This window comes from Colias eurytheme, chromosome 29, assembly GCF_061535395.1.
Source record: "Colias eurytheme isolate Ceu_HAF_F1 chromosome 29, ilColEury1 Martin Lab GWU primary, whole genome shotgun sequence".
Taxonomy (NCBI): Eukaryota; Metazoa; Arthropoda; class Insecta; order Lepidoptera; family Pieridae; genus Colias; species Colias eurytheme.
Genome location: NC_143008.1, coordinates 7,296,452 through 7,323,298, shown reverse-complemented (window position 1 = coordinate 7,323,298; position 26,847 = coordinate 7,296,452). Strand labels below are relative to the sequence as shown.

Sequence of the window (26,847 nt, the reverse complement as noted above, 5' to 3'; positions counted from 1 at the left end):
GGCTGAGTTGGTCAGGCATCCGCCCCGGAATGGCGCGAAGGATGCGGGTTCGAGTCCCGCCTCGTGATCGAATTTTTTCTATTCTTTATAAATTTATATTTATAAAGCATTTGAATGCCATAAAACCAAAAAATATAAATTCTTTCATTGTTGTTCGGTGCAATGACCACCGAACAGCCTAGTCAGCAAATACTAGGTATCGCGGGCGGCGTTTAACATAAATTCAGGCAGTCCACCAAATAACATATTACCGTCGCGACGCGTTAAACATTAAACATATAACATAACATAACAGGATAATTAACATATAATATAACAATTATTAACAATAGCATTAACAGTAAAACATTAGCAAGTAAAAGTATAATAGTGTTTGGTAACAAACAAGTATAACAGTGATTTTAGTAATAAATTAATTAGTGTCAATTTTAGTTTAATTTTATAACAAATCCCTCCAACACTAGCCACGCAGCCCATCACTGGGTCTATCGCCCTACAATTGTTATTGTATAGACTTTCTGTCTGTCATTGGAATACCATAAAATTGTTATAATATTAAGCAAAGTAATGAAGTAATTTAAAAATTATCACCATCAGCAGTAAGTAAAAAAAATAATACATATTCCTTTTCAAAACCAAAGTAGCAAAACTATAATCCAATTTAACCGCGAAAGCACTGATAAATATATTCCCTCACTAGCTTTCCGCCCGCGGCTTCGCCCGCTTTGTCTAAAACATAATAAATTATATACTAAAACCTTCCTCTTGAAATAACTTATCTATTAAAAAAAACGCATCATAATCCGTTGCTTAGTTTTAAAGATTTAAGCATACATAGGGACAGAGAAAGCGACTTTGTTTTATACTATGTAGTGATAAAACATTATACAGATTAAAAACAATTCTTAATACTACATTGTAGGTAATTAGGTGGAGTATCAATAAAGAACAAGAGTAATAATTTGTAAAATACTAAAAACACGGATTACAGGCATCGGAGCACGCGATACTTTGTGTAACGTTTACAATACGACGGTACGATAATTTAAGTTATATTTTGTATCATTACATAGTATAAAACAGAGTCGCTTTCTCTGTCCCTATGTATGCTTAAATCTTTAAAACTACGCAACTGATAAAACCAGAAAGCTACTACATAGTATACTTCAAAGTATATGTTAACAAAATTCAATTCAATTCGCAAATAATTACAACTAGGTATTTATTAAAACTTGTACTTGTTCATGTGGTTTTTATTTTGGTCAAGGAATCGATAATTGAATAAATTAAAAACTAATGTTTAATTCGTTTTTAAAAACCAGTGCCATTAATTTATCTCTGATACATTAATATGAAATCCATACTAATATTATAAATGCGAAAATAACTCTGTCTGTCTGTCTGTTACTCAATCACGCCTTAACTACTGAACCAATTTGCATGAAATTTGATATGGAGATATTTTGATACCCGAGAAAGGACATAGGCTACCTTTTATTGCGAAACATGTACCACGGGCGAAGCCGGGGCGGACCAATCAACGTATAAACAATGCAAATTCTAAATTATTTTACCAAGGTTACCTGGAAGAGATGGCTCTGTAGCCATTAGGTCGCCTATAATGCAATTTACGTTTATTTCATTTTATGTCTTTAATTACCTGTGTACAATAAAGTCTTTATTCATTCATTCAATACACGACACGACATTTTATCGTATACGACATATCGTGTCGCATCCGTGTGAACGTGCCGTGATATCGTTGACCAGATTTATGGGATATTAAACTAATGGGTTTACTCGCTGTTCCAGTTAACCTTTTTGTGGTTAAATCATTGGGGTCAAGTATTTCCATGTGTCTAATTATGACAAACTAGCTTTCCGCCCGCGGCTTCGCCCGCGTTTTCAAAGAAAAACCCGTTCCCGTAGGATTTCCGGGATAAAACCTATCCTATGTCCTTTCTCGGGTATCAAAATATCTCTATACCAAATTTCATGCAAATTGGTTCAGTAGTTAAGGCGTGATTGAGTAACAGACAGACAGACAGAGTTACTTTCGCATTTATAATATTAGTATCGATTTGAATATTTTTTATATTATTCATTCAGAGAGCAATATAAAAAGCATAAAAATAATAACAATAAAATGTTAGTAAATAATTTTATGAAAAATCGCCTTCACGTTATCAAAGCTAGACCAAATTTAAAAAGGGACACATGGGAGGAACCAACATAGAAATAATCATCAAAATCGGTTCACCCAGTCGAATGGTAAATTCTAGTCGAACACAGAAAATTACTCAACACTAAATAAACAAAAATCAATAAAAAAGAGCGTGTGTACCGAGCACATGTATCAAAAGTGAAACTTCTTTGGCAAGATTCAAAGATACCAAAATCGTCGCCTTAATCCATGACGTGACGGTATTGCCATGACGCGACCTTGTAATTTTACTCTCAACGCGCCTAAAGAACTTTCACTTCAAAAATCTCCAAAAAAGCTAGTCTATACCATCTAATAAAGTGTGCACCATTTCTATATAACACGACATACAATCAAACATAAAATTCGACGACAATATACAAATATTTACGCATCAGATAACTCCGACCTTCAACGTAGCTGTCGATAAACACATCTATCGATAAGCAAACAACACTATCGGGACATCACTAGCTGTCGATACTGCATGACTGCATAGAATGTAAAGTTGTATTTCAAATGTTAATAAAAATTAACCAAAGATTAAGAAACTAAAACTAAAGTTAAACCAAAGAGCTCTTAATTTTTTCTTAAACCGACTTCAAGAAAATATAATGTTATCATCACTATCACTTACTACATATTATTTGTACTTTGAGGAACATTATTTCACATGCAGAAAGCTCCATTATTCCTGAGTGACATAGTATTATAATTTTCAATTGTTTTTATCCCATAAACCGGACAAGCGTTAGCAGCGCGGACGGAAGCGGGACGAATAGTCTTTCTTTCACGTCGCAACGGCGATTTTTGATATGATTTATATGAGTTTGATATTTTTGGTTTTACGGCATTCAAGGCTTTATAAATATAAATTTATAAAGATAGAAAAAATTCGATCACGAGGCTGGACTCGAACCCGCATCCTTTCGCGCCATTCCGGGGCGGATGCCTAACCAACTCAGCTACTCGCTGGGTGGCCACTCTAGCGGGTCACGACTGGCTGAGTTGGTCAAGCATCCGCCCTGGAATGGCGCGAAAGGATGCGGGTTCGAGTCCCGCCTCGTGATCGAATTTTTTCTATTCTTTATAAATTTATATGATTTATGTCTGAAAATAGGAGGCTAGGCAGTGATATAACCTACTTTTTACAATAGCAAAACAGCTTATTCCTATAGGAATTCTCCTTTAACTACGCGGGCGAAACCGCGGGCGGATAGCTAGTATATTTTAGCACATAACCGCTAATGTGTGATGTTTAAAACAAATAACTAATTGTGTGAAATTTTATGATTTATTTGAACATTTGTAAGTATGTCAGAAAATGTTTATTTTTAAATTTTCCCACAATAGTAATGTAATAAATGTGAAAGTTATTATTTCCTATAATTTCTTCTATTCTTCTATTCTAATCCAACAAAGGTTAAAACTATTTTAGCCATGAGCTAAAGTCTTAGTAATATTATTAACTAGCTGTGACACGCGGTTTTACCCGCATGGCTCCGCTCCTATCGGTCTTAGCGTGATGATATATAGGTAGCCTATAGCCTTCCTCGTTAAATGGGCTATCTAACACCAAAATAATTTTTCAAATCGGACCAGTAGTTTCTGAGATTAGCACGTTCAAACAAACAAACAAACTCTTCAGCTTTATAATATTAGTATAGAAACTATAAGCACAGAATATATAACTATAAGCTCAAAGCTACAGTAAGCGTGGCTTTTGAAACCGGTCGCTCGTTGCGAAATTGTGTTCGTGACCCGACTCTGTACTTTATATTGAATATTATATGTATTTCCCTTCCTAACTCATTGTTAACTTATTTAATTTATCTATACTAATATTATAAAGCTCTTACTAATATTGTCTGAACACGCTAATCTCAGGAGCAACTGGTCCGATTTAAAAAATTCTTTCGGTGTTAGATAGCTCATTTATCGAGGAAGGCTATAGGCAATATATCATGGCGCTAAGACCAACAGGAGCGGACCACTGCGGGTAAAACCGCGAGGCACAGCTAGTTTAAAATAACCTTTAGCTCTACATAAATCGAAATATCTATTTCAAAAATGACTCAATAAAATGTTTATTTTTGTATTTTTTATAACTTTTGATAATGCATTTTAATCTAAATAAAATGTAGATATTAATGATCTACGTAACTGTGTCTGTGAATTGTGATGCTGTACTAATTTTAACACAACTCTCAGTCGAAGATAGGTAATTTGTTAAGTTTTGGACAAAGCCACGTGCGGACAGCTAGTTAATTAATAATTTAATAGTTTAATAACTCAATGACGGACATATCAGCAGTATTATAATTGATAGGATTTTAATAAAGTGTAGGCCACATTGAAAGCAGCCCACTTTTGTTCGCTCACGAGTGTCGCGCTAATAAGCTTGTCACGGCGTTTATTGGCTCTTCACTTGACTAGTGATGTGACACACGTGGATGTATCGATAGTTTTTATCGACAGTTGTGATTGCTCTAGGTCTAGAGCAAAAAATATTTTTACAATAATTAATATAAGAAATAAATTTTAGGAAGAAAACAAACGTGTAGACAACGCAATGGAACTTATTAAATTAGAAAAAATTTAAAATTTTACAAACTTTTTACGGCGATCAAGCATTAAGGCTCTAAAGCAAAAAGCCTGGATGGATGGAAAATAGCTTCCTGGTGAAAGTATTTAAATAATCGATCTTACAAACACTAAACACAATCAATTTATATCCCTTAAAAATACAAGTATAATTACCTAGATACGGAAAATTTTAATAAAATTATCGATATAAAAATATCCAAAAAGAAAGTATCGACACAGCACACCACTATCGACAAATATTGACGTATCGATCGGTCTGTTAGGTTGTTTGTTTGAGCGTTCCGTGAACAACCGCCCGTATCGTGGCCGGTACGAGTTAAAATTAAATAAAACTATGCCTGTAGATGCAGTGTTTCATCATAAAGCCGGCTACTCACGTACCGCAGGGGCAATATTGGAACAATCTCGGTTGGTCGGTGGTTGGAGCAATTTCAGCTGTTCTCAAAATTGTCCCTGCTTGCCTATTAATACATGTCACAATTAAGAGGCTAATTAAGGGTGCAATTAAGCTATATTTAGTACTAGCTGCCTTTCGCGGTTTCACCCGCGTGGCTCCGCTCGAGCTCTTGTTGCAGGTTTTATCGTAATGATATATAGCCTATAGCCTTCCTCGAACTTTGTTAGAATATGTGATGGAATATCATCCTCATCAGTCCAAATAAAATATCCAACTAAAATCTACAGAATAAACGAAGAAACAGTTCTAATAAACATAAAATAATAATAATTGGTGTCTTATATTCCGTCCCCGCGGCTTGGGGTCGCTCATTATCATAAAGAATACTTTCACACAAATAACGGCTCTATTTAATTTTAAATCTAAAAAGACTGGCTCACAACGATATATTTGGAGAAGATTACGAAATTGGCGTATTTTAATTATCATTTTAGAAAATGTTTGTGTATAAACTTTATCCATCATATGATTCATATGACTTATTTTTTTTTAAGTATCACGCAAAGTAAAGCGGAAAATATAACAATAAAATTTAAATATAAGTAGTTTAAGAAACTAAAAAACACGCTTTTACACAGTACACTCATGAAATTTTTGTATTGTCACCGATCCTTGATAAGTTTGAATTAAATCTGTCCATTTAAAGTGGGTCAAAAATCAAAATAGTGTATAGCAGTCGTTTACATACAGACGAAGCTATTCAGTATGTATTACATATTACATTCACACTCTACAAAATTTAATTATAAGCCAATTGAACTGACTCTACCAAAAATACATCTTTCTTATATATAAAAATGAATCGCAAAATGTGTTGGTAAGCGCATAACTCGAGAATGGCTGAACCGATTTCGATAATTCTTTTTTTAACGTAAATATGTACCACGGGCGAAGCCGGGGCGGACCGCTAGTTGTTTATAAAATTGTCTATATTTCATTTTCTTTTTCAATCATACGCCAAGAACTACATAAAATATATTAAATCACAATTATAAATGTAAATTCAATAACATATGTTAAGCGAACACAAACAATAATTAATAAATTTATCAGTTAATTACAGTTTGCGTGGTGATGACACACCATTCAATTTGCATGAGCTTGATACAAAACAATGCTTGACTCTGGATTCAATTGAAATTTCGATGTTTCAAAAATTGATGTTTTCATTATAAATTATACCTCTACGTTGAATCGGTGAAGGAATATTACAAAATATATAGTTCTAAACTAGAAAGCATTGTGATGAAAATATTGTTTTAGAACTAAAATGTCAGACATGTGACATCTGCCAGCACTTGGCCAGCGTGGTGGAACTGTGAATGGTTCACCAATGTCCCTGCAGTGGAACAAAATTATGCTGCTGATGATAAAATTGGATACCGAAATTGTACCGAAAAAAATCGATAGTAAATGTATAATAATTTGGAAAATCCAAAAGTGCCAAAAACGCCTCATAATTTTTTTTAATAATTATTTATTAATTATTATTTTTGTTTATTTAATAACAATTAAACCACATCGAATCAGACCCTGAAAAATGAAAGGGTTCTATTCCTGAGCATACTCAAGCGTAAGAGAAAAAAAAAGACTCGATTAGTAAAGTATTTCGGTCGCTATCGTGTTAACAAGAAAATCCTCCGCACATACAGACACACGGACGTCCAAGACAGAACTTTTTTAAACTGTTTTTTAACTAGTTTAAATAACAAAAATGACATCAAAAATATCATGAATGTTAAAAATAGTGTTTTTTCTTAATATGTGTGTGTATGTATTATCTTACAAGTGCAATGTATGATACATAAAGACATTTTAAGTTTGAAAAATCAGATGTTTTGCGCGAAGTGACAGTAGTACCCACCTCAACGCTTCGCTTATGAGGCGTGCAATTATTTGATATTTTTGAAAGTAGACTAAAATTTTGATTAGATTATGCACATCTTTTTAAAACAGTATCTTTCGACTGTCTTGCTAATTTTTCTCGGTAACATTTACATTTCTCTGTCTACATCAGTGGTTTTGAAAAAATATTTATTTATAAAGATAAAAGTGATTATTATTTTTTTTAGTTTGATTTTGATTATAAGCAATCAGCCAGATCGTATACAACCAGCAGTATATTGCAATACACGGACAACATGACTGATGGCTTATTAACATACTCTGAACTGCAGATAACTTCGCTAGTGGTGTGGGAATATCGATAGAAATATCGATTTAAATTGCTTGATAAATCACTAAAACTGTAATCCTTACGGAGTAGTCTCAGGACTTTATTTTTAACCATTTCAATTTATTCATATACCGGTAAAATAACTTACACGCTTTGAATGTACTTTATTTACCAGCGTAGAAGCTTAGATAGCTTGGCTTATATTTTATTAGATCACTAATACATAAATGTGTACTCATGTACTCATCACTAAAACAAAAAATAACTGATTTCAAGATGTAACATATCAAGTTATTAGAAAAAGTATCGATAGTCATAGTACAACTCTAGCCGTGCGCTGCAACACCGCGATAAGCCGCTCAAATAGTGATGCATACAATTTGCATATATTATCGATACTGTGCAAATCCATAGAGCAGATGCGATGAAATGAAAATATTGTTTTTCTTATTGCTTTAGAAGATAAGAGATGATGGATTTGTCTCGTTGATGGTAATGTTTAAAAAAATAACTTAGACAATGTTAATCTTCTTTATATATAAAAATGAATCGCAAAATGTGTTGGTAAGCGCATAACTCGAGAACGGCTGAACCAATTTCGATAATTCTTTTTTTAATATATTCCTTGAAGTACGAGGATGGTTTTTATGTAGAGAAAACGTAAATATGTACCACGGGCGAAGCCGGGGCGGACCGCTAGTATAATAATAAAAAAGAGCGTGTGTGCAGAACACGTGTCAGAAGTGAAACTTCTTGGGCAAGATTCAAAGTAACCACAACTTCTTTATTCGCGTTGAGAGTAAAATTTCAATGTCGCGTCATGGCAATACCGTCACGTCATGGAGTAAGACGACGACTTAAGTATCTTTGAATTTTACCAAAGAAGTTTCACTTCTGACACGTGTGCTCGGCACAGACGCTCTTTTTTTCATTTATAAAGTCTATACCTATGGTAAAATAAAATATTATAGAGCTAAAGAATTTGTTTGTTTGGTTGGTTGTGTATCTCGGGAACTACGGGTGCGTTTTGAAAAATTCTTCCAGTATTGGATAGTCCCTTTAAGGAAGAAGGCTACGAGCTATATATCATCACACTAAGATTAACAGGAGCGGAGCAATGCGAGTAAAGCCGCTTGACACAGCTAGTATAGGTAAGTGTATATTTCGTGGCCATATCGTAGATTTGCTCATTTCATGAAATGGCCACGATTGACGACATACACATGTTACGGCCTATCGCAGAAACCAGTCCTCTTGATTTATGTTTAATTGTACTTTTTTGTAACTGTAGTAATATGTTTTGAGAAAAATAAATTATTATTAATTTATTAAATGATTTTTTATTTATACCTATTCAACCCGAGTAAAACCGCTTGGCACGGCCATAACTAGATATGTATATGTATTGTGTACATATAAAATACTAGCTTTCCACCCGCAGCTTCGCCCGCGCAGTCAAAGAAAAACCCGCATAGTTCCCGTTCCCGTGGGATTTCCGGGATGAAACCTATCCTATTTCCCGGGATAAAAAGTAGCCTATGTCCTTTCTCGGGTATCAAAATATCTCTATACCAAATTTCATGCAAATTGGTTCAGTAGTTAAGGCGTGATTGAGTAACAGACAGACAGAGTTACTTTCGCATTTATAACATTAGTATGGATACCGGCCGAATTGATAACCTCCTCCTTTTTTTGAAGTCGGTTAAAAAGCTTATCTTTAAAATACAAATGATGAGTTATTCTGCTATCTTATCTTTTAAGGATAATTTGCGAGGATCCCCGAATCTTATGCCGTTATTCAACAATTTGATAACTCATTGATATCGTGGGAATATCAAATAATTTTTATCTTTTATGAATTTTTAATCTTTTTAAAGCTCACTCGTTGGAAATCGTAGTTTTTTACGCTTTGGTTTAGCAAAGTTTTCTGTTATCATTGAAGAGAAACTTCTTTATCGGGGTTGGAAAAAAATTTAGTGTAACATTTTTTCGTTACGCGTGACATTTTTCCGTTACGCGCCATCTTTTTCTTATCCCTACCACGCGTGATTCGACGTATTTCTGTAAAGTTGCGTATAGTTAATTATTTTTTTGAAAAATAAGGTCATAAAGAAGTTTCACTTCTTACGTGTGTGCACTAGTACACGCACACTTTTTTTTTCTTAAGAAAATATAACAAAATTTTATAAACTAATTTTACAATTACATTCATCTTAGAATGCTTTATCGTTAAGTTCAGCTTAAGTTAGCTTTAAGTTAAATTGAGTTTGAGTTTAAGCGATCTCAAAAATACCTACTAATTATTTCATTACTTTAGCATTGCATAGTACTAAGGTATATATACTATGCAATGTTATGTTATGATTATTATTAGTGTCAAAATTAACTAGAAGCTTAAGTTATGTTTAAGTTTGAGTATGAAATTGAGTAACGATATCGATAGCACAAATTATTGCATTATCTAAGTATAATAAGTACCTTAAGAAGCTTAATCGTTAAGTTATCGTTAACTTAAGCTTAAGTTAGGTTTAAGTTTGAGTGTGACATTGAGTTTGAGTTTGAGTACCAATGTCGACACAATACAATATTTATGATAACACACAGTCTAGACGGGAAATGTGAAAAATTGAAAATCAATATTTTTTCTATCACTTTCCATATTTTGTTCCAGACGTTTGTAAATTACTTTTTGATTACTTCCAAATACTTGTGTACTAAGTAAGAAAACTTGAACCTAGCTTTGTTTTGAGAAGCGTGGTAAAGTTTGGTGAGGTTTGATAATTAGGTGTTTTTCTTGTTATTTGGTGTTTGTTTGTTTAATGTGATTATAAGTTATTTATTTTCAAATTAACTTTCTGCCCGCAGCTTCGCCCGCTCTATCTAAAACCTTCCTCGAGAACCGCTCTATATATTAAAAAAACCGCATCAAAATCCGTTGCGTAGTTTTAAAGATTTAAGTATACATAGGGGACATAGGGACAGAGAAAGCGACTTTGTTTTATATTATGTAAAAGGTTTAGCAAATGATCCTTTTTGTTAAATATACCCTAATAAAATAAATATGTTGATATGAACGGTATCGACGAAAAGCTGAGCAAGAAAACAGACAAAACATAAGCTATCGTTATGTAAAGACCTCATTAAAATCGTTCCAGCCATTTCAGAGATTAGATAGAGCGAAATATCTAGAATTTTATTTCCGTCTATGTCTACATATTTATAAATAATAAAAAAATAACGTTTTTGTTAAGGAACAAGGAAGGTCCTGATGGAAAGAAAACACATTGACTGACCGGTTGGCTTGGTTGGTTGTGACCCTGCCTTCCAAGCCAGAGGTCGTGGGTTCGATTCCCACCCGGGGCAAATATTTGAGTGATGAACATAGATGTTTGCCTTGTGTCTGGGTGTTAATTATCTATATAAGTATTTACTTAAAATTATATGTATGTTTATCATCCATCTGGTTTCCATAACACAAGCGAAAGCTTAGTATGAGATCAGATCGTGCCGTGTGTGAAAATTGTCCTGGAATATTTATAATAGATGAATTTATGTATGTTTAAGGAAACCTATAAAATGGGAGTGCAGGTCTGTCTGTAAACGGATTATGCCAAATATAATCCGAGTTTCTTGTGCGGCTTCCATATTTAATTTATTAAGTAATAACTTCGCGTAAATCCTTAACTTCAAACAATGTCAATGTCGATGAAATACACTTACTACGCTTACTAGCTTTCCGCCCGCGGCTTCGTCCGCGTTTTTCCCTTGCATAGTTCCCGTTCCCGTGGGATTTCCGGAATAAAATCTATCCTATGTGTTAATCCAAGTTACCCTCTATATTATGTGTGCTAAATTTCATTGTAATCGATTCAGTTGTATTTACGTGAAAGAGTAACAAACAAACACACATAGATAGATCCATCCTCACAAACTTTTGCAGATAGACACACAGACACAACCGAATTTACACACAAAACATCTTAAAATCAATCACAGCTGTTTAGGAGGAATTTCGTAACAAACACATGAAATGAGAATTTAATGTTTTGGTATTAATAATATCTTATTATTCATTATTCTAAAATATTCTTTTAGCTTACATTTTCGTCTAAGACAATGGAGCGGACAGTTTACCAAAATCAGTTGAGCATTTTTTTATAAACATAGGTATTGATTATCAATATCGATTTACCTAAAAAGCTGCCAAACAAAAAAGTTCCTTCAAAATCGATACATTAGTTCCAGAGATTCTATTTCGAACCGTACAAACAAACATTTTTAATCGTTTATTTTTAGTAAAGCACTTCAACCGAATCCGCCCGCATACTTAACACTCACTTAAACTTAACTTATTTTAGCTTATATCATTCACTTGTCGTTTGAAAGCTAAAAATAAGTTATTATTATTCTGTTTATAAAGGCTATATTTAGAGTGGTTATCTTAATGCGAAATTTCATCATAATCGATTCAGCAATTACACGAAGAAGAGAGACAGATATATACTTATAAATACTATATTATAATATGCATTGATAATAAATAATTATGTACCTATTAATGCAAGCTAGGTAGATATAAGATAATATAATATGATGATTTTTGATTTTTTTTTGTAAGTCATGTTTCTCTGAACCTGTGTCAAATTCCATCCCAATATGTTCATGCGTTTTCAATATACAAGTATACAAACAGGTTCACAGCTTTCACATTTGAATATAGTTTACTGGTTGTAGTTCATTTTAATATTTATAACTATTTTATTGTATTAAAATTATGTTTTTTAAATAACTATTACATTCCAAGAATTATGACTTTCTTAGAAGAAATTAAAAAGGGACTTAATTTTTATGAGCGTTTAAAAATGAAGTTCTTTCCTTGTATAAAAAATATGTTTAAATTAAAAATAATCACTACATAGTATAAAACACAGTCACTTTCTCTGTCCCTATGTCCCTTTGTATGCTTAAATCTTTAAAACTACGCAACGGATTTTGATGCGGTTTTTTTAATAGATAGCGTAATTCAAGAGGAAGGTTTATGTATAATTTACATATTAGGTTTTAGTCAAAGCGGGCGAAGCCGCGGGCGGTAAGCTAGTATTTCTATACAATAAAAAAATTCTTCTTGGCTCATAATTTAATGTCTCTCTCATATGTTTTCTGGAAGAAACCACTTCAACGATAGCGCGGTTTTATAAAACATCTTCAAATATAAAGGAAAATTAAAAAAAAACAGTGATGATATAAAAAATAGAGCAAATCCTTTTTGCTATTGTTAAACTTAAAATTAAATTACCCACAGGTATTCTGGCAGAGATTGCTCGTTAGAGATAAGACTGCCCTTGTCTAACGGAATACATTACAAATTTACAACCTAATTGCTTTTTGTATTTAAACAAAAATAACATTGATTGAAAACTCTATATGACTCTACTCTACTCTAATATGACTCTACACATTACGATATTCATTTTTATGTTATTAACATATTTTATAGTAATTTTATTTAGTAAATTATTATCTATAAATATTTTGAAATAAATATAAATAATATTTCTTAACAAGCAATTTATCGATACGAGCTTTCTACGTAAGCTTTTTCAATACCTATTATAGATAACTAATAAACAATAAAACCCAACTCACCCTTGTCCACAAGTAAACAAATAAACAACACACAGATGCAAAACACAGAAACAGAAACACAGAAATTTATTTGGCAGAAACTGTGTGACACAACACTTGCTCACAACGGTAAAGCGCGGACTGATCGTGGTTCATTGGGAATTTTGTTTGGTAGCAGTTGATCGCTCTGTGTTGCCGAGTGACGAATTATAATCTCCCGTTTTTTTCCAGTGAAACTTCTTTGGGCGCGAGTAAAATTTCGAGATCGCGGCATGGCAATACCGTCACGTCATGGAGTAAGCGAAGATTTTGGTATCTTTGAATCTTGCCAAAGAAGTTTCACTTCTGACACGTGTGCTCGGCACACACCGTTGGTTGCACTAAATTAAGTTATGTAGCAATGTCTTAATATAAAATATTGTTGTTTTTATTGTGAATATGAAAACTCTATAATTTTAGAGCTTTTTTATAATAAGAATATTTTCGTTTCAGATATACCTAGTCGTTTAAGTTTGTATGTTTCCTTTAAAGGTTATAAGAATACTATAAAAAGCTAAATTACTTTAGAAAATATCAATACTCTCACTTCTAAGAGCAAAATTGTGGAGTTCTAAGTATTTTGTACGTTGTAACGGTAATAAAGGAATTTTATGATGTAATAAAAATATTAAAATGCTTATTATATTAGTCATTTTAACAGCCTGTTTTTACAAAAATAGTTATTAACGACCTTTATTATGACTACGTAATAAAACAAATATTGGTTTCCAGACTTATTAATTGCCTTTTTCTTTATATAATTGTATTGTTTCAAATAAAATGATGAATATAACTTTCAAAGGAAACAAATAGTAGACCTTTTAATTTTTTTTTGTTATATAAATAGTAAGTCATAAAATATGTAAATAGTAAGTCAAATGTTTTCCGTATAAAATGAGCTCTATTTTTGACTGGTAATATCGAGTGAAGCCGGGACATTCAAGGACAAGCTGATCGTCCCCGAATACATAAAATATCTTATTGTTTGAACATTGTGTTTTATAAATACATATTTAAATTTTATTTTATAACAGCCTATTTCAAATATACTTTTTATTACTACTTAAACATTTATGCCGAATTATTGAAATAATTGCCAAATAAAAAAATACTAGTAAAAGAAAAATAGAAGATATATTTTCAACAAAATATGGGTATATTTCTTCAACGGTATCCCTATTTGCGATACCTGTATCCACGCACACATGCGCGCGCCTTTCACAGGGCTGCGTGTTCATACAAGGGGTGGCACACACACATGATCAGACAGAGACGGGACTACATCCGTCTCTCTCACAAAACTGGTTCCGGGTTCGATTCCCGCGAGTTTCTTATGTAATTTCAGAATGTGGAATTTTAATTATTTTCCAATTTCGAATGGTTTATTTGATTGTTGCAATGGATTTACATGATTATGGGATTTTGATTTGTTTAACTAACTACAAGGTTAGTTTTAACCGACTTCATAAAGTGAAGGTACTACATTGAGTATTATATATTACTAGCTTTCCGCGGCTTCGCCCGCTTTGTACAAATCTTAATAAATTATACTAAAACCTTCTCAAGAACCACTCTAACATTTAAAAAAACCGCATCAAAATCCGTTGCGGAGTTTTAAAGATTTAAGCATACAAAGGGACATAGGGACAAAAAAGCGACTTTGTTTTATACTATGTAGTGATTACCAAAGACACAACATATCTTCAGAAATGGCACACTAACGCACACACGATTAGGCGTCAAAGTGAGATGACATGATTCAATTAATTACAATTTGGCTAACTAGCCACATTTCGTCGTACCACTCTCGAAGAGCTTTTAACCTATTTACACCTTAGTACTTTCTACTATGTATGTGTATGTTTATTTATTACTCTTTCACGCAAATACTACTGAACCGATTACAATGAAATTTAGCACACATATAGAGGAGAACTTGGATTAACACATAGGATAGGGATAGAACTATACGGGTTTTTCTTGGAAAACGCGGGTGAAGCCACGGGCAGAAAGCTAGTACATATAATATAATTTGTAGTTCTATAAATTTGTGTTATGTCCTTAATAGGCAAAAGCTTAGAAAGCTTTAGCTGCTCAAAACTTTTGAGAAATCTTGTAGAGCGAAGCGATTTATGTTCTGTTTGACGCTCTATATTTTGTTCACTCATAGTGCCTGCTCCTATCAAAATGAAAATGTATATGGAACTACCTTTCCGCTCGCGTTTTCAAAGAAAAAGCCGCATAGTTCCCGTTCCCGCGGGATTTCCGGGATAAATCCTATCTTATGTGTCAATCCAAGTTACCCTCTACATATGTGCTAAATTTTATTGTAATCGGTTCAGTAGAATTTGCGTGAAAGAGTAACAAAAATACATACACATACATCCATCCTCTCAAACTTCCTGCATTTATAATATTAGTAGGACTCCACAGGCTCTTATTTTCACAACATTTATAATAAGCTTTCCAACCGTAATAGAGCATTTTGTTGAGCAAAGTATGTATGCTCTACTGTTTTCTTTATAATCTTAATATATATAAATCTCGTGTCACAATGTTTGTCCTCAATGGACTCCTAAACCACTTAACCGATTATAATAAAATTCGACCACCATGTGGAGTTCGATCCAACTTGAGAGAGGATAGATTAAACATGTAGGTACCACGGGCGAAGCCGGGGCGGACCACTAGTATGTAGATAATTTTATACTAGGATTTAAAAATAGTAATTGTTGCAGGCAAAAATCTAATGTAATGTGAACAACGCCTTATAAGTAGATTAGTAATTAAAATAATAATTCAGAAAATACAATTGAGCAAAAAGTTTAGGAACTAAATATGTGTCCATACAAAAGAGATCAAAATACTAAACCTGAGTTCGTAGAAACTCTAGCGCCTTTGTTTTCCTTAAATTTTTTGTCAGTCTGTACCGCAGCAAACAAGTTACTGGTAGACAAATACGTCGCATAAACAGAATTGCAAAACTTATATTATACTAGCTTTCCGCCCGCGGCTTCACCCGCGTTTTCAAAGAAAAACCCGCATAGTTCCCGTTCCCGTGGGATTTCCAGGATAAAACCTATCCTACGTGTTAACTGTTAATCCAAGTTACCCTCTATACATGTGCTTAATTTCATTGTAATCGGTTCAGTAGTATTTGCGTGAAAGAGTAACAAACACACATACACATCCTCACAAACTTTCGCATTTATAATATTAGTACAGGACTAACTAATTATAAATTACTCGATTGATTTAAAAATAGGTATCCTAGGACTGCGTCTCTTATCATAGGGCTTCATCAGAAAAGCTCGATGGTACCAAATCGTAATCAATTAAAAAATTATTATGACACGTATCTTCTATACTATAATATAATAAGGATATATCGACCAAATTTAGTTTTTTTCCTTCATATTTTTGTTAAGACACGAGGAAGTAAAGGCTCTTATTTGGAGATTTTTTTTTAATGTATCTAGAAAATTGTTAATAAACATTTTTCATGTCTCAAAAGAGATGTCAAAAGTACAGGCGAAGCCGGGACGAGCAGCTAGTTTCCAATAATTTCCAAGTTACAAGCGGATGAAGTTAAGCTATTTAAATTTTAGTCCATAGTAAGTAACTTAATTACCTACAGCTTGACCTTATAAAATCGTGTTAAAATAAAATTATCTTTAAACGATACGTAATAATCAATGAGTTTCAAGTCATAACGTACAATTTATCAAAATCTGTTCAGGCGTTTACCAGTTTTGGAAGAATAAAGTCATGGATACATAACTACATACATATTTAACTCAACTTTATTATTCAAAAATAAATGGTTACAAAAGCGTAACCATGGATAAATAGGAAAAAACTCAGCAAAAGCTTATTATGTGCAAAATTGTAAACAAAAATATTATTATGAAAATTTACTTATTCGTAAAAAGGAAACCCACACCATTTTTGATCATAATAATATTATAGTCCGAGAAAAGAATTAGATAAAACTAGCTTCCGCCCGCGACTCCGTCCGCGCGGATGTCGGTCTTCGCGTGGATGGTTTATTTCTCCATTTTGAGTAACTCTGACAATGACATCTTATAAATATCTATTGGACCCAAATACGGCTAGGCCTATAATAATACGCAACGTGTGTTCGCGGTTCTACAGAACAACGTCTATGGATAAAACTGAAAAATTAAGATTAATTTTTTTTACGTATTTTTCCAGGATAAAAAGTATCCTATTTTACGCCCAGGATAATAAGGTATAATTATACCAAGTTTCATCGAAATCGAACCGTTAGTTTTTACGTGATGCCTGAACATACAGACAGACAGACAAAAATTTTTTTAATCACATATTTGGGTTTGGTATCGATCCAGTAACACCCCCTGCTATTTATTTTTTCAATATTTTCAATGTACAGAATTGACCCTTCTACAGATTTATTATATGTATAGATGAGCGGAAATAAATCGTGGTTTTGAAAATCTGTAGATAATCTGGACATGTTAAGGAATAGTTGTAGCGATTTTCAAAAATACACGAATTATTTCCACTGACGGAATCATCTCCGTCGACGTAGACTGCAGCTTCGACGACAGCCGTCGACAGGTGCCGTTCGTCTGTGAGAAGTTGAGAACTCAGGCTTAATTTTCTTAGACTAAATATACTCACCACTACACCAAACAAGACATTCAAACGAACAATGAACTTTCTTATTTACCTTTTAAAATAGGTTATCTCATTACTACGTAATAGGTGTACACTGTAGATTGGTAAAAAGGGTTCCCAATTCCCATTCAAGGAGAACATCGAAATGTGGCTAATTAGCCAGAATTATCGGTTGTCTCTTTTTCGTTCACGATCTTTGAATCATGCCATCTTATTTTGAGCTCTAAGCGGGTGTGCGTATGTAACGTTTATGATTCTCTCATTGAAAGTCACGTCAATATCGGTTCGCCGTTCCAGAGATTATCAATTCATAATCTAACAACAAACAGAAAGACAATAATTGTAAAAAATGATAATTTGGCGTGTAAACCGCATTCATATCGATGCATTTCGTAAAAAGCGGTTATTTTAATATTACAAACAGACACTCCAATTTAATTTATATGTACTTATATCTAGTAAAATTTTATATAACAAGACGCTGACACAATTTGACACTCGATAAACATACAACAATATTAATTACTCATCAATTAAGATAATTTGCGTCGGGAAATTTATGATGGCGCCTGCGAATAATTATAATAGAGGATAATTATTTGTGTACTTAGTAAATTTGGATTGAGACTAGCCATCTATATATGATACTATCTGTGCCCCGCGGTTTTACCCGCATTACTCCGCTCCTGTTTTTCTTAGTGTGATGATATAAAGCCTTCCTCGATAAATGGACTATCTAACACCGAAAGAATTTTTCTAATCGGACCAGTAGTTTCTGAGATTAGCACGTTCAAACAAACAAACAAACTCTTCAGCTTTATAATATTAGTATAGATAATACTAGCTGTGCTCCGCGGTTTTACCGGCATTACTCCGCACTTGTTGGTCTTAGCGTGACGATATATATATCTAGCCTATAGCCTACCTTGATAAATGGGCTATCTAACACCGAAAGAATTTTTCAAATCGGACCAATAGTTATCGAGATCGAGCACGTTCAAACAAACAAACTCTATCTGCTTTATAATATTAAGTATAGCCTGATGTACACACTCTGTATGTACACTCTAAATTATAAAAGAAAGGTATTATTTTGTTTTTTATTACAAGTTTGTATTAGATAATTTCTTACCCGATTTGAAAATTATTCACTACTTATAACATTAGTTAGAAATAATAAATAATTAATTTAATTAATTTTTAATTATTTGCCCGTCGAAAAGTTACAGAACAAGCTTCTCTAAGTGCCAATACTGTGTATGTATTGAGTTCATTGATTTATTACAAATTGATGACCGTTAATCTTTAACCTAAATGCATATGATTTAAAGAAATAGGTAATTATTTTTGATATAGTGCACGGAAGTACCATTATAAACAACTAGCTTTCCGCCCGTGGCTTCGCCCGCTTTGTCTAAAACCTAATAAATTATATACTAAAACCTTCCTCTTGAATCACTCTATATATTACAAAAAACCACATCAAAATCCGTTGCGTAGTTTTAAAGATTTAAGCATACATAGGGACATAGGGACAGAGAAAGCGACTTTGTTTTATAGTATGTATAGTGACTAGTGATGATACAAAGAAAATAGAAAATTAATAGGTTTAAAAATTATAATATCCTAGTGTCAATGCAGTATCTATATCATAATACTAATATATACATTACTAGCTTTCCCCCCGCGGCTTCGCCCGCGTTTTCAAAGAAAAACCCGTTCCTGTAGGATTTCCGGGATAAAACCTATCCTATGTCCTTTCTCGGTTATCAAAATATCTCAATACCAAATTTCATGCAAATTGGTTCAGTAGTTAAGGCGTGATTGAGTAACAGACAGACAGACAGAGTTACTTTCGCATTTATAATATTAGTATGGATTATGAACGTGAAAGTTTGCATGTATGGATGGATGGATGTCCTCTTGCTCGGGAAAACCACTGAACGGATTTTGATGATACTTGGGAGTGATGTAGCTTATGTACCAGAATAGCATATAAGTAGAAATACTTGCATTTGCCTGCGGGTTGGACCGCGCGGTTTCACTATTTAGGTAATAGTAAAATACACATTTTTTGTAAAATGAAAAGTCTCTTCGGTACAGTAAACGCTTGACCGTAGAATCAAGTTCGATTACCCTAATAATAATTGGGTAGTATTTAAACGAGTGACTGTAAATGAAAGTTTTAGTTATCAAAAATAATTAATTGGGGTAACAGAATAACCTACTAAGTGAGCGATGAAAAATTAATAGATCAGCAACTAACAAACATTAATTTGCGTTACATAAAATACAAAATGAGCAGCTTCGTAATATTTGAGCGACCTAATATTAATTGTTTGAGTGACAAAATTACGTCTTGTATTATATTCATTATTTGGCATATGATTAATTTAATACTGAGAGGCATTTTATCTTTATCAAGGTATTTCGAATAGAAAAATCACTTTGAAAAATACTATAATGGAGAGAGTACTATCAGTTCAATTTCAATTATTCCCTCTTCCCCGCGGACCGTGACAGCGTTTAGACGTGTATTCCGTGAAAGTCATTATATTCATTTCTATTCATTTTTATTATTAATTTAAAACTAAAATATCACTCAACATTAATATCAAGGGTACTAGGCGCGCAGAAGTGCAACGAAGTTAGTGATACATCGGCTAGACAAGGACAGCAACTGCAGGAACAAAGGTATAATTCCTAGTTGCGCACACGCATGACGTTGTATCCACAGTGTTGCCTACGCACTGTTTTAAATTTCCCATACGTAAACTTTGGTAGTTTTTGGAAGAAACTGGCAGTCTGTGTGAATAATTCTAAAATTATTATTTTTTGACTTATATATAAAATGTCATGCTCAAGAACCCCCCCAAGGAAGATTTCATTGACGTCCGCGCCTCAACACCATGGTTCTGACCCATCTCTAAATGCTACAGATAGGAAGGAACTCGGAGAATGTATTTTATCTAAACGATTCAAACGTAAGTGTGATGAGATTTCGGGCGACACTCATAGTACAATCGTGGAATTGAGAAACATGTTGGATGAGATGAAGACCCAGCAAGAATCAAAGTATGACGCCATAAAAACATTCATGGATAGTATTATAAAGCAAAATCAAGACATCAAAACCTCTATTGAACTTATGTCAAGCAAGTATGATGAGATTTTGGATGACGTCAAAAAGATTCAGTTAGAAAACAAACAGCACAAAATTCGTATAAATTACCTTGAAACGAAGCTAGAACAGTGGGAAATAAATTCCAGATCCTCTTGCGTTGAGCTAAAAAATATTCCTGCAGCCGAAAGTGAGAACAAACATAGCTTAATAGAGATGACTCAAAAAATCTGCTCCGCTGTAAATGTTGATGTTCATGAATCCGAAATCCGTGATGTATTCCGCATGAAAATTAAAAATGTGTCCAACGGGCCAATCGTGGTAGATTTTAACTCCAATCTCAAAAAAGAAAGCTTACTTAAATCTGTCAGGAAGTATAATAAAGAGAGAGATCCGAATCAGCGACTAAGTACTGCTACCGTGAACCTCAAGGGGCCAGTTAAACCTGTTTATGTTGCTGAATTCTTAACACCCAAAGTGAGAAAGCTATTCTTCTTAGCAAAAGAATTTATGAAGTCTGAAAAATATGAGAGCTGTTGGACCTCCTACGGAAGAGTGTATTTGCGACGAAAATCTAACGAATCCCGCGTGCGCATCGACAATGAATCCGATCTAGACGCACTAAAATGTCGTATATGACTAGTTTTTGTAATTTTTCTTGTTTTTGTTGATATTACTTATGCCTTGAATTTCTTTTTATTTTTAGTATTAGTAGTAGTATTAACTTTCGCCAAAATTTTAAATTGTAAGTACCTTAAAATTATAACTTTACCCCAGAACACACTCTACAATAACACCACACAGTATGCCCAACATTACTCACCCCAAGCAACACCACTTCTTTTCTATAATCACAATATACATTTTAAGCCAATTCATCATAGTGTAATAATTATTTACGAAATATGGATAATCTATCAGGTTAAGAGTTATTTAGTTAAAATTCAATGATATAGTACAGTTAGAAAATGAAATAGACTCCTTGAAAATAGCTGACTCTTATTCGTGTGATGTTGAATCGTGTAAATCGCTGATTCCTAATTCTGAGCTCTGTTTGAAATTATTTACTCAAAATATTAGAAGTATTAAATGTAATCTGAATAGCCTACTCCCTCTTATTGTCAGGTCGAATGTGTCCTGGGATTGTATTATATTAACGGAATGCTGGCTTTTGTCTACACAAAATATACCCCATTTGGATGGATACCAATCTTTTGCATCTGCAAACAATCTGACGCAAAATGAAGGTGTCGTGGTTTATTATAAATCAAACTTAATTATATCGGTTGAAGAAAAAATAATACAGGACGCGAATTGCTTGGTTATCAAAATAAATTCTGATACCGTTGTTTTAGCAATTTATCGCCCCCCAGGTTATAAAAACGTTAGTAATTTCATACAATCATTGGATAAATTGCTACAAGGATACTCATCGACGTTAAATGTATTTCTAGTTGGCGACATAAATATAGACATAGCAAATGACAGCAATGATACCAATAAAGGTCATTATTTAGATATGTTAGCTTTTCACGGAATTCTTCCAATACATACAATACCTACACGCAATAAAACATGTTTAGACCATGCCTTAGCCAAATCAAAGAAGATCACTCGATGTCTAGTAATTCACACGAGTGTGACCGATCATGATAGCGTCGCGTTGTACATTGCTATTAATTATCAACTGAAGGCTTCTAAAACTATTAAACGCTTTGATTACGTTGCTTTTGATGATGAAATAAACAGCAAGGATTTTGGTTTCATAGCTAAAATAGAAGATGCTAATATTGCTACTGATGCTTTTGTTAATATTCTACGTGACTTAATTATGCGGCACACTAAAATTATAACTGTCTCTTGTCGAAAAAAAATACTTAAACCATGGATTACTCCAGGCATCCTAAAATGTTTGAGAAATCGAGATAAACTACATAAGAAACTAAAAAAAGATCCGAGTAACGACGTACTAAAAATTACTTACAAACGATATAGAAATTTTTGCTCAAATTTATTAAAAAAACTTAAAAGACAGTACGATTCATTACAAATACAAGAATCTAAAAATAATAACAAAAAGCTTTGGAAAACTCTGAAAGATATAACATTTACAACAAAGCATAAAGAGTCATCTCACGAACTGTTATGTCATCAGCATCCCTTACAATCCGTGAATGACGTTAATAACTTTTTTGCAGATATTGGCAGGAACCTAGCGGACAAAATTATTAACAGTCCCCTTTATACAGCATATAACACTAAATATACTCACCCCCACTCATTTGTTTTATTACCTACGGACTGTAAAGAAGTTGAAGGACTTATTAATAATCTTAAGAATGATAGTGCCATAGGTTTGGATCTGATTCCGAGCCACATACTAAAAACTTATAAAGATATTTTGACGCCAACCATCACACATATCTGCAACATTTCTCTGGCCTCTGGAGTTTTTCCGAGGGCTTTCAAAAAATCTAGAATCCAACCCATTTATAAAAGTGGTGACAGAAACTGTGTCAACAATTATAGACCAATCTCTATTTTGCCCTCACTATCTAAAATTCTTGAAAGGCTGATTAATTTAAGATTAATAAAATTTTTAGAAAGTAATAAAATATTATCAGATTCACAATTTGGCTTCAGATCAAATAAATCTACATCGGATGCGGTACATAAAGTGACAAATTTTATTGTAAATAAACTAGATACTAAAAAGAAAGTAGTTGCCATATTTATAGACTTAGCAAAAGCATTTGACACGGTTTCTGTCCCAATTCTTTTACAAAAATTAGAAGATATTGGTGTTAGAGGCACTCAGCTTGACTTATTTAAAGACTTTTTAACAAATCGTACACAGTTGGTTAAGATTGATGAATATACCAGCGAAGAAATTCCTGTTTGTTTTGGTGTGCCACAGGGAAGTATATTGGGGCCAACCTTGTTCTTAGTTTATATTAACGATTTATGTCAGCTAGCCTTAACTCATGGTGAAATAGTATCTTTTGCGGATGACACAGTCCTACTTTTCTATGGTAATACGTGGGAAGAGGCAATTTCTTATGCCCAATCTGGTTATGATACCGTTTGCAAGTGGTTATATAGCCATGTTCTTACACTCAACACAGATAAGACTAAGTACATAGCCTTTCATCTACGAAACAGAAACATAGGAACGCAGACTTTTCTGATCAAATCTCATCGTTGTCTCAACTTTGATAGCTCTACCTGTTCGTGTCCAATACTTCAATGTACAAAATCTATGAAATATCTGGGTGTTGTGTTGGACGATAAGCTAAATTTTCAGGAACACATTGATTTGTTATCTGGAAGAATACGCAAACTTATCTGTGTATTTAAATGCCTGAGAAACGTTGCGGATAAAGATGTCATAAAATCTGTATATTATGCCTTGTGTCAATCCCTCCTCTCTTATTGCATAACCTCTTGGGGAGGAGCACCGAAAACTTCTCTGTTAAAACTGGAAAGAGCCCAGAGAGCTGTACTAAAGGTTGGTTCCTTCTTACCCTTTTATCACCCAACGACCGCCCTCTACGCAAAATGGGATGTTTTGACCGTTCGTCAACTCTTTGTTCTTCATACCATTCTCAGACAACACAGTTTACTGATATATGACTCTCAAAAATTAAAAACAAAGCGTCGATTAGATAGAGTTTGTGATCAATATACACCCAATACATCATTCACTCGTCGTTTCTTTTGCTTTCAAGGTAGTTATTTGTATAATAAGTTAAATGGTAAATTGTCTATTTATTCATTGTCTACAGGTGCTTGCAAATCAAAAACTTTAACATGGCTAAAAAGTCTCGATTATGAATCTACTGAGAATTTAATACGCTACGTAAAACTATAGTAAATTTTATTATATACATAAAACACACACACACACACACACACACACACACACACACATACACATACACACACACATATACTCGCACACACTTTCACACACACTCACTCATATACTCTACAATATAGGTACCAAATCTATTCTTGTATAAATTGTTCACTTTTTTTATCTTTTGTAAAATGTTAAATTTTTATCTAACATTTAAGATATTTTATTTCCCCTTTTGTTTCTCTTTTGAACTATATTTTGTACCTCTAAACGGTTTATTTTCATGTTTTTAATATTATGTTACTAAGCAAATATTAAGCGGTTCGACTGGGTGAGTGCCTGGCGATCTGCATTACAGGCTTTTGCCTATCGCAGACACCAGTCCTCTCCAATTTATACTATGTATTACTATGTAACTGTAATTGTAAGTTTTTGAGGAAAATAAATAAATATTATTATTATTATTATTATGTCTCTCTCCATAATACACGGGTACCACCAGAAGGAAGATACCCGGTCCTTTGGAAGGCTTACGTGGGGACACAGGTCCAACACGCAGAGGCCCTTTAGAGAATTTAATGTGTTGTGGGACACCAGCCGCAGCCTGCCCATGACTGCACTATAGAGATACAGCCCTGGGCAGTCCGCGGCCAATGTAGGACTATTGCAGAAAAATGGAAATGAACAAAACTGGGTTATGGAAGGGGGTGTTAGATGGACTGGTATATTGGTTCTATGGGGACTATGGACGTCTGCCTTTTCAATATTAAAAATTGAAAATAATGGCAGACGGTGACTCGCCAGTTCGGTCGATGGGCTCCCAAAAAGGTTACCGAGAATGGCAACAAGGGGGCAACATCAGCTGAACGGCTAGGGGTGTAGAGAGGTGCGGCACCGGTTTCACCATCGCGGGCCCGCAGGCCCGGAGCGGGTTTCCCCGCTATTACGCCATTAGACACTTCCACCCCCGAGCATATAGCTCTGGCGGCTCCACTCTGGACGGCCAACAAAGGCAAGCCAGAGGTGGGGGATCCTGAACCTCGTCATTGTTCACTCCGAACTGCCACTGGGGCAGTCCAGAGGTGAGGACAGGGGCCTCCCCCGGGAGCGCTCGGTTCCCGCGGGGTCGCTACTCCCCGACACCTCGCCACAAGGTGCCCTGCGGGGTGACTGACTGCACGGTTGGGATATCTATTGTAGATATGCCAACCGGGGGCGATGGGGTCGTCACATCCCTACGCCTTTTTATTATTATTATTATTATAATTTGTTTTTGAAAGTTTTATCAAATAACCATTAAAATAACTACTTGAACAATTTATTCTAGTATTTTTATTCGCTCTAGATGGGCGTAATTTAGTCGCTCATATAGTAATGTAATCACACAGTAAGAATTCTAATATATCAAATGGATTAATCACAATCCTCCTTTAGTACCTACACTCAATCTGTATTTTATTATCATCCAATATTCGTTGCTTGTTTAGTTTATTTGTCTATTACCTACTCAAATTCATACCGCTCAAGTTATTAAATCAGTAGCTCATAATCAGTCGTTCACTTTATTTTCAGTCGCTCGTTTTATTATTCCCCATAATAATATAATTGAAAAACTAAAACCAGCTCAAATATCTATTCTTTGAACAAGATTTTTTCAGAAGAGCTTTTGATTCAAGAAAATACATTTTTTTACATTTTCCACCGTTTCGGCAGCAGTTTCTACAGAGAAAAGCTGGCAAGAAACTCTCGGTAGGTAAAAAATACGTGTGTCACTCGGGGACGGCCGCGGTAAAGCTATTGCATGCTATGCCTTCAAGCCACACCTCCGTGCCCGTCGGAGTGGGGAGCGTGAGGTTTTTTTCGTTACGGAATTTCTGGATTCGGTCCCCGCCCTCAAGGCCCGCGATAGAAGTTATCCAATAGCTTAAAAAAATTCTAAGACATTCGTAAAGAAAATCCATCAATAAAACGATGTATAATAACACACATACATACATACATTTGCCCCATACCCCACTAGGGTACACACTAATTGTATAACATGAAGTGTGAATAGCAATATGCATATTATTATCATATGCATACGTAATGTAATCCC

At 34.0% G+C, this 26,847-nt stretch overlaps 2 protein-coding genes across 2 annotated transcripts in view; one reads left to right on the top strand and one right to left on the bottom strand.

The window, feature by feature from the left end:
- Nucleotides 1-13,211, bottom strand: part of sli (slit guidance ligand) — a 134,393-nt gene extending 121,182 nt beyond the window's left edge. The window contains exon 1 of the mRNA XM_090118310.1: nucleotides 13,090-13,211. The gene's annotated coding sequence lies outside the window, so the exon portion shown is untranslated. The remainder of the gene's footprint in view (nucleotides 1-13,089) is intronic.
- Nucleotides 13,212-20,620: 7,409 nt separating this feature from the next.
- On the top strand, nucleotides 20,621-21,529 carry LOC149896375 (uncharacterized). The gene has a single exon (XM_090118423.1). The coding sequence runs from the start codon at nucleotides 20,621-20,623 to the stop codon at nucleotides 21,527-21,529; it is 909 nt and encodes a 302-aa protein (XP_089974549.1).
- Nucleotides 21,530-26,847: the final 5,318 nt, after the last annotated feature.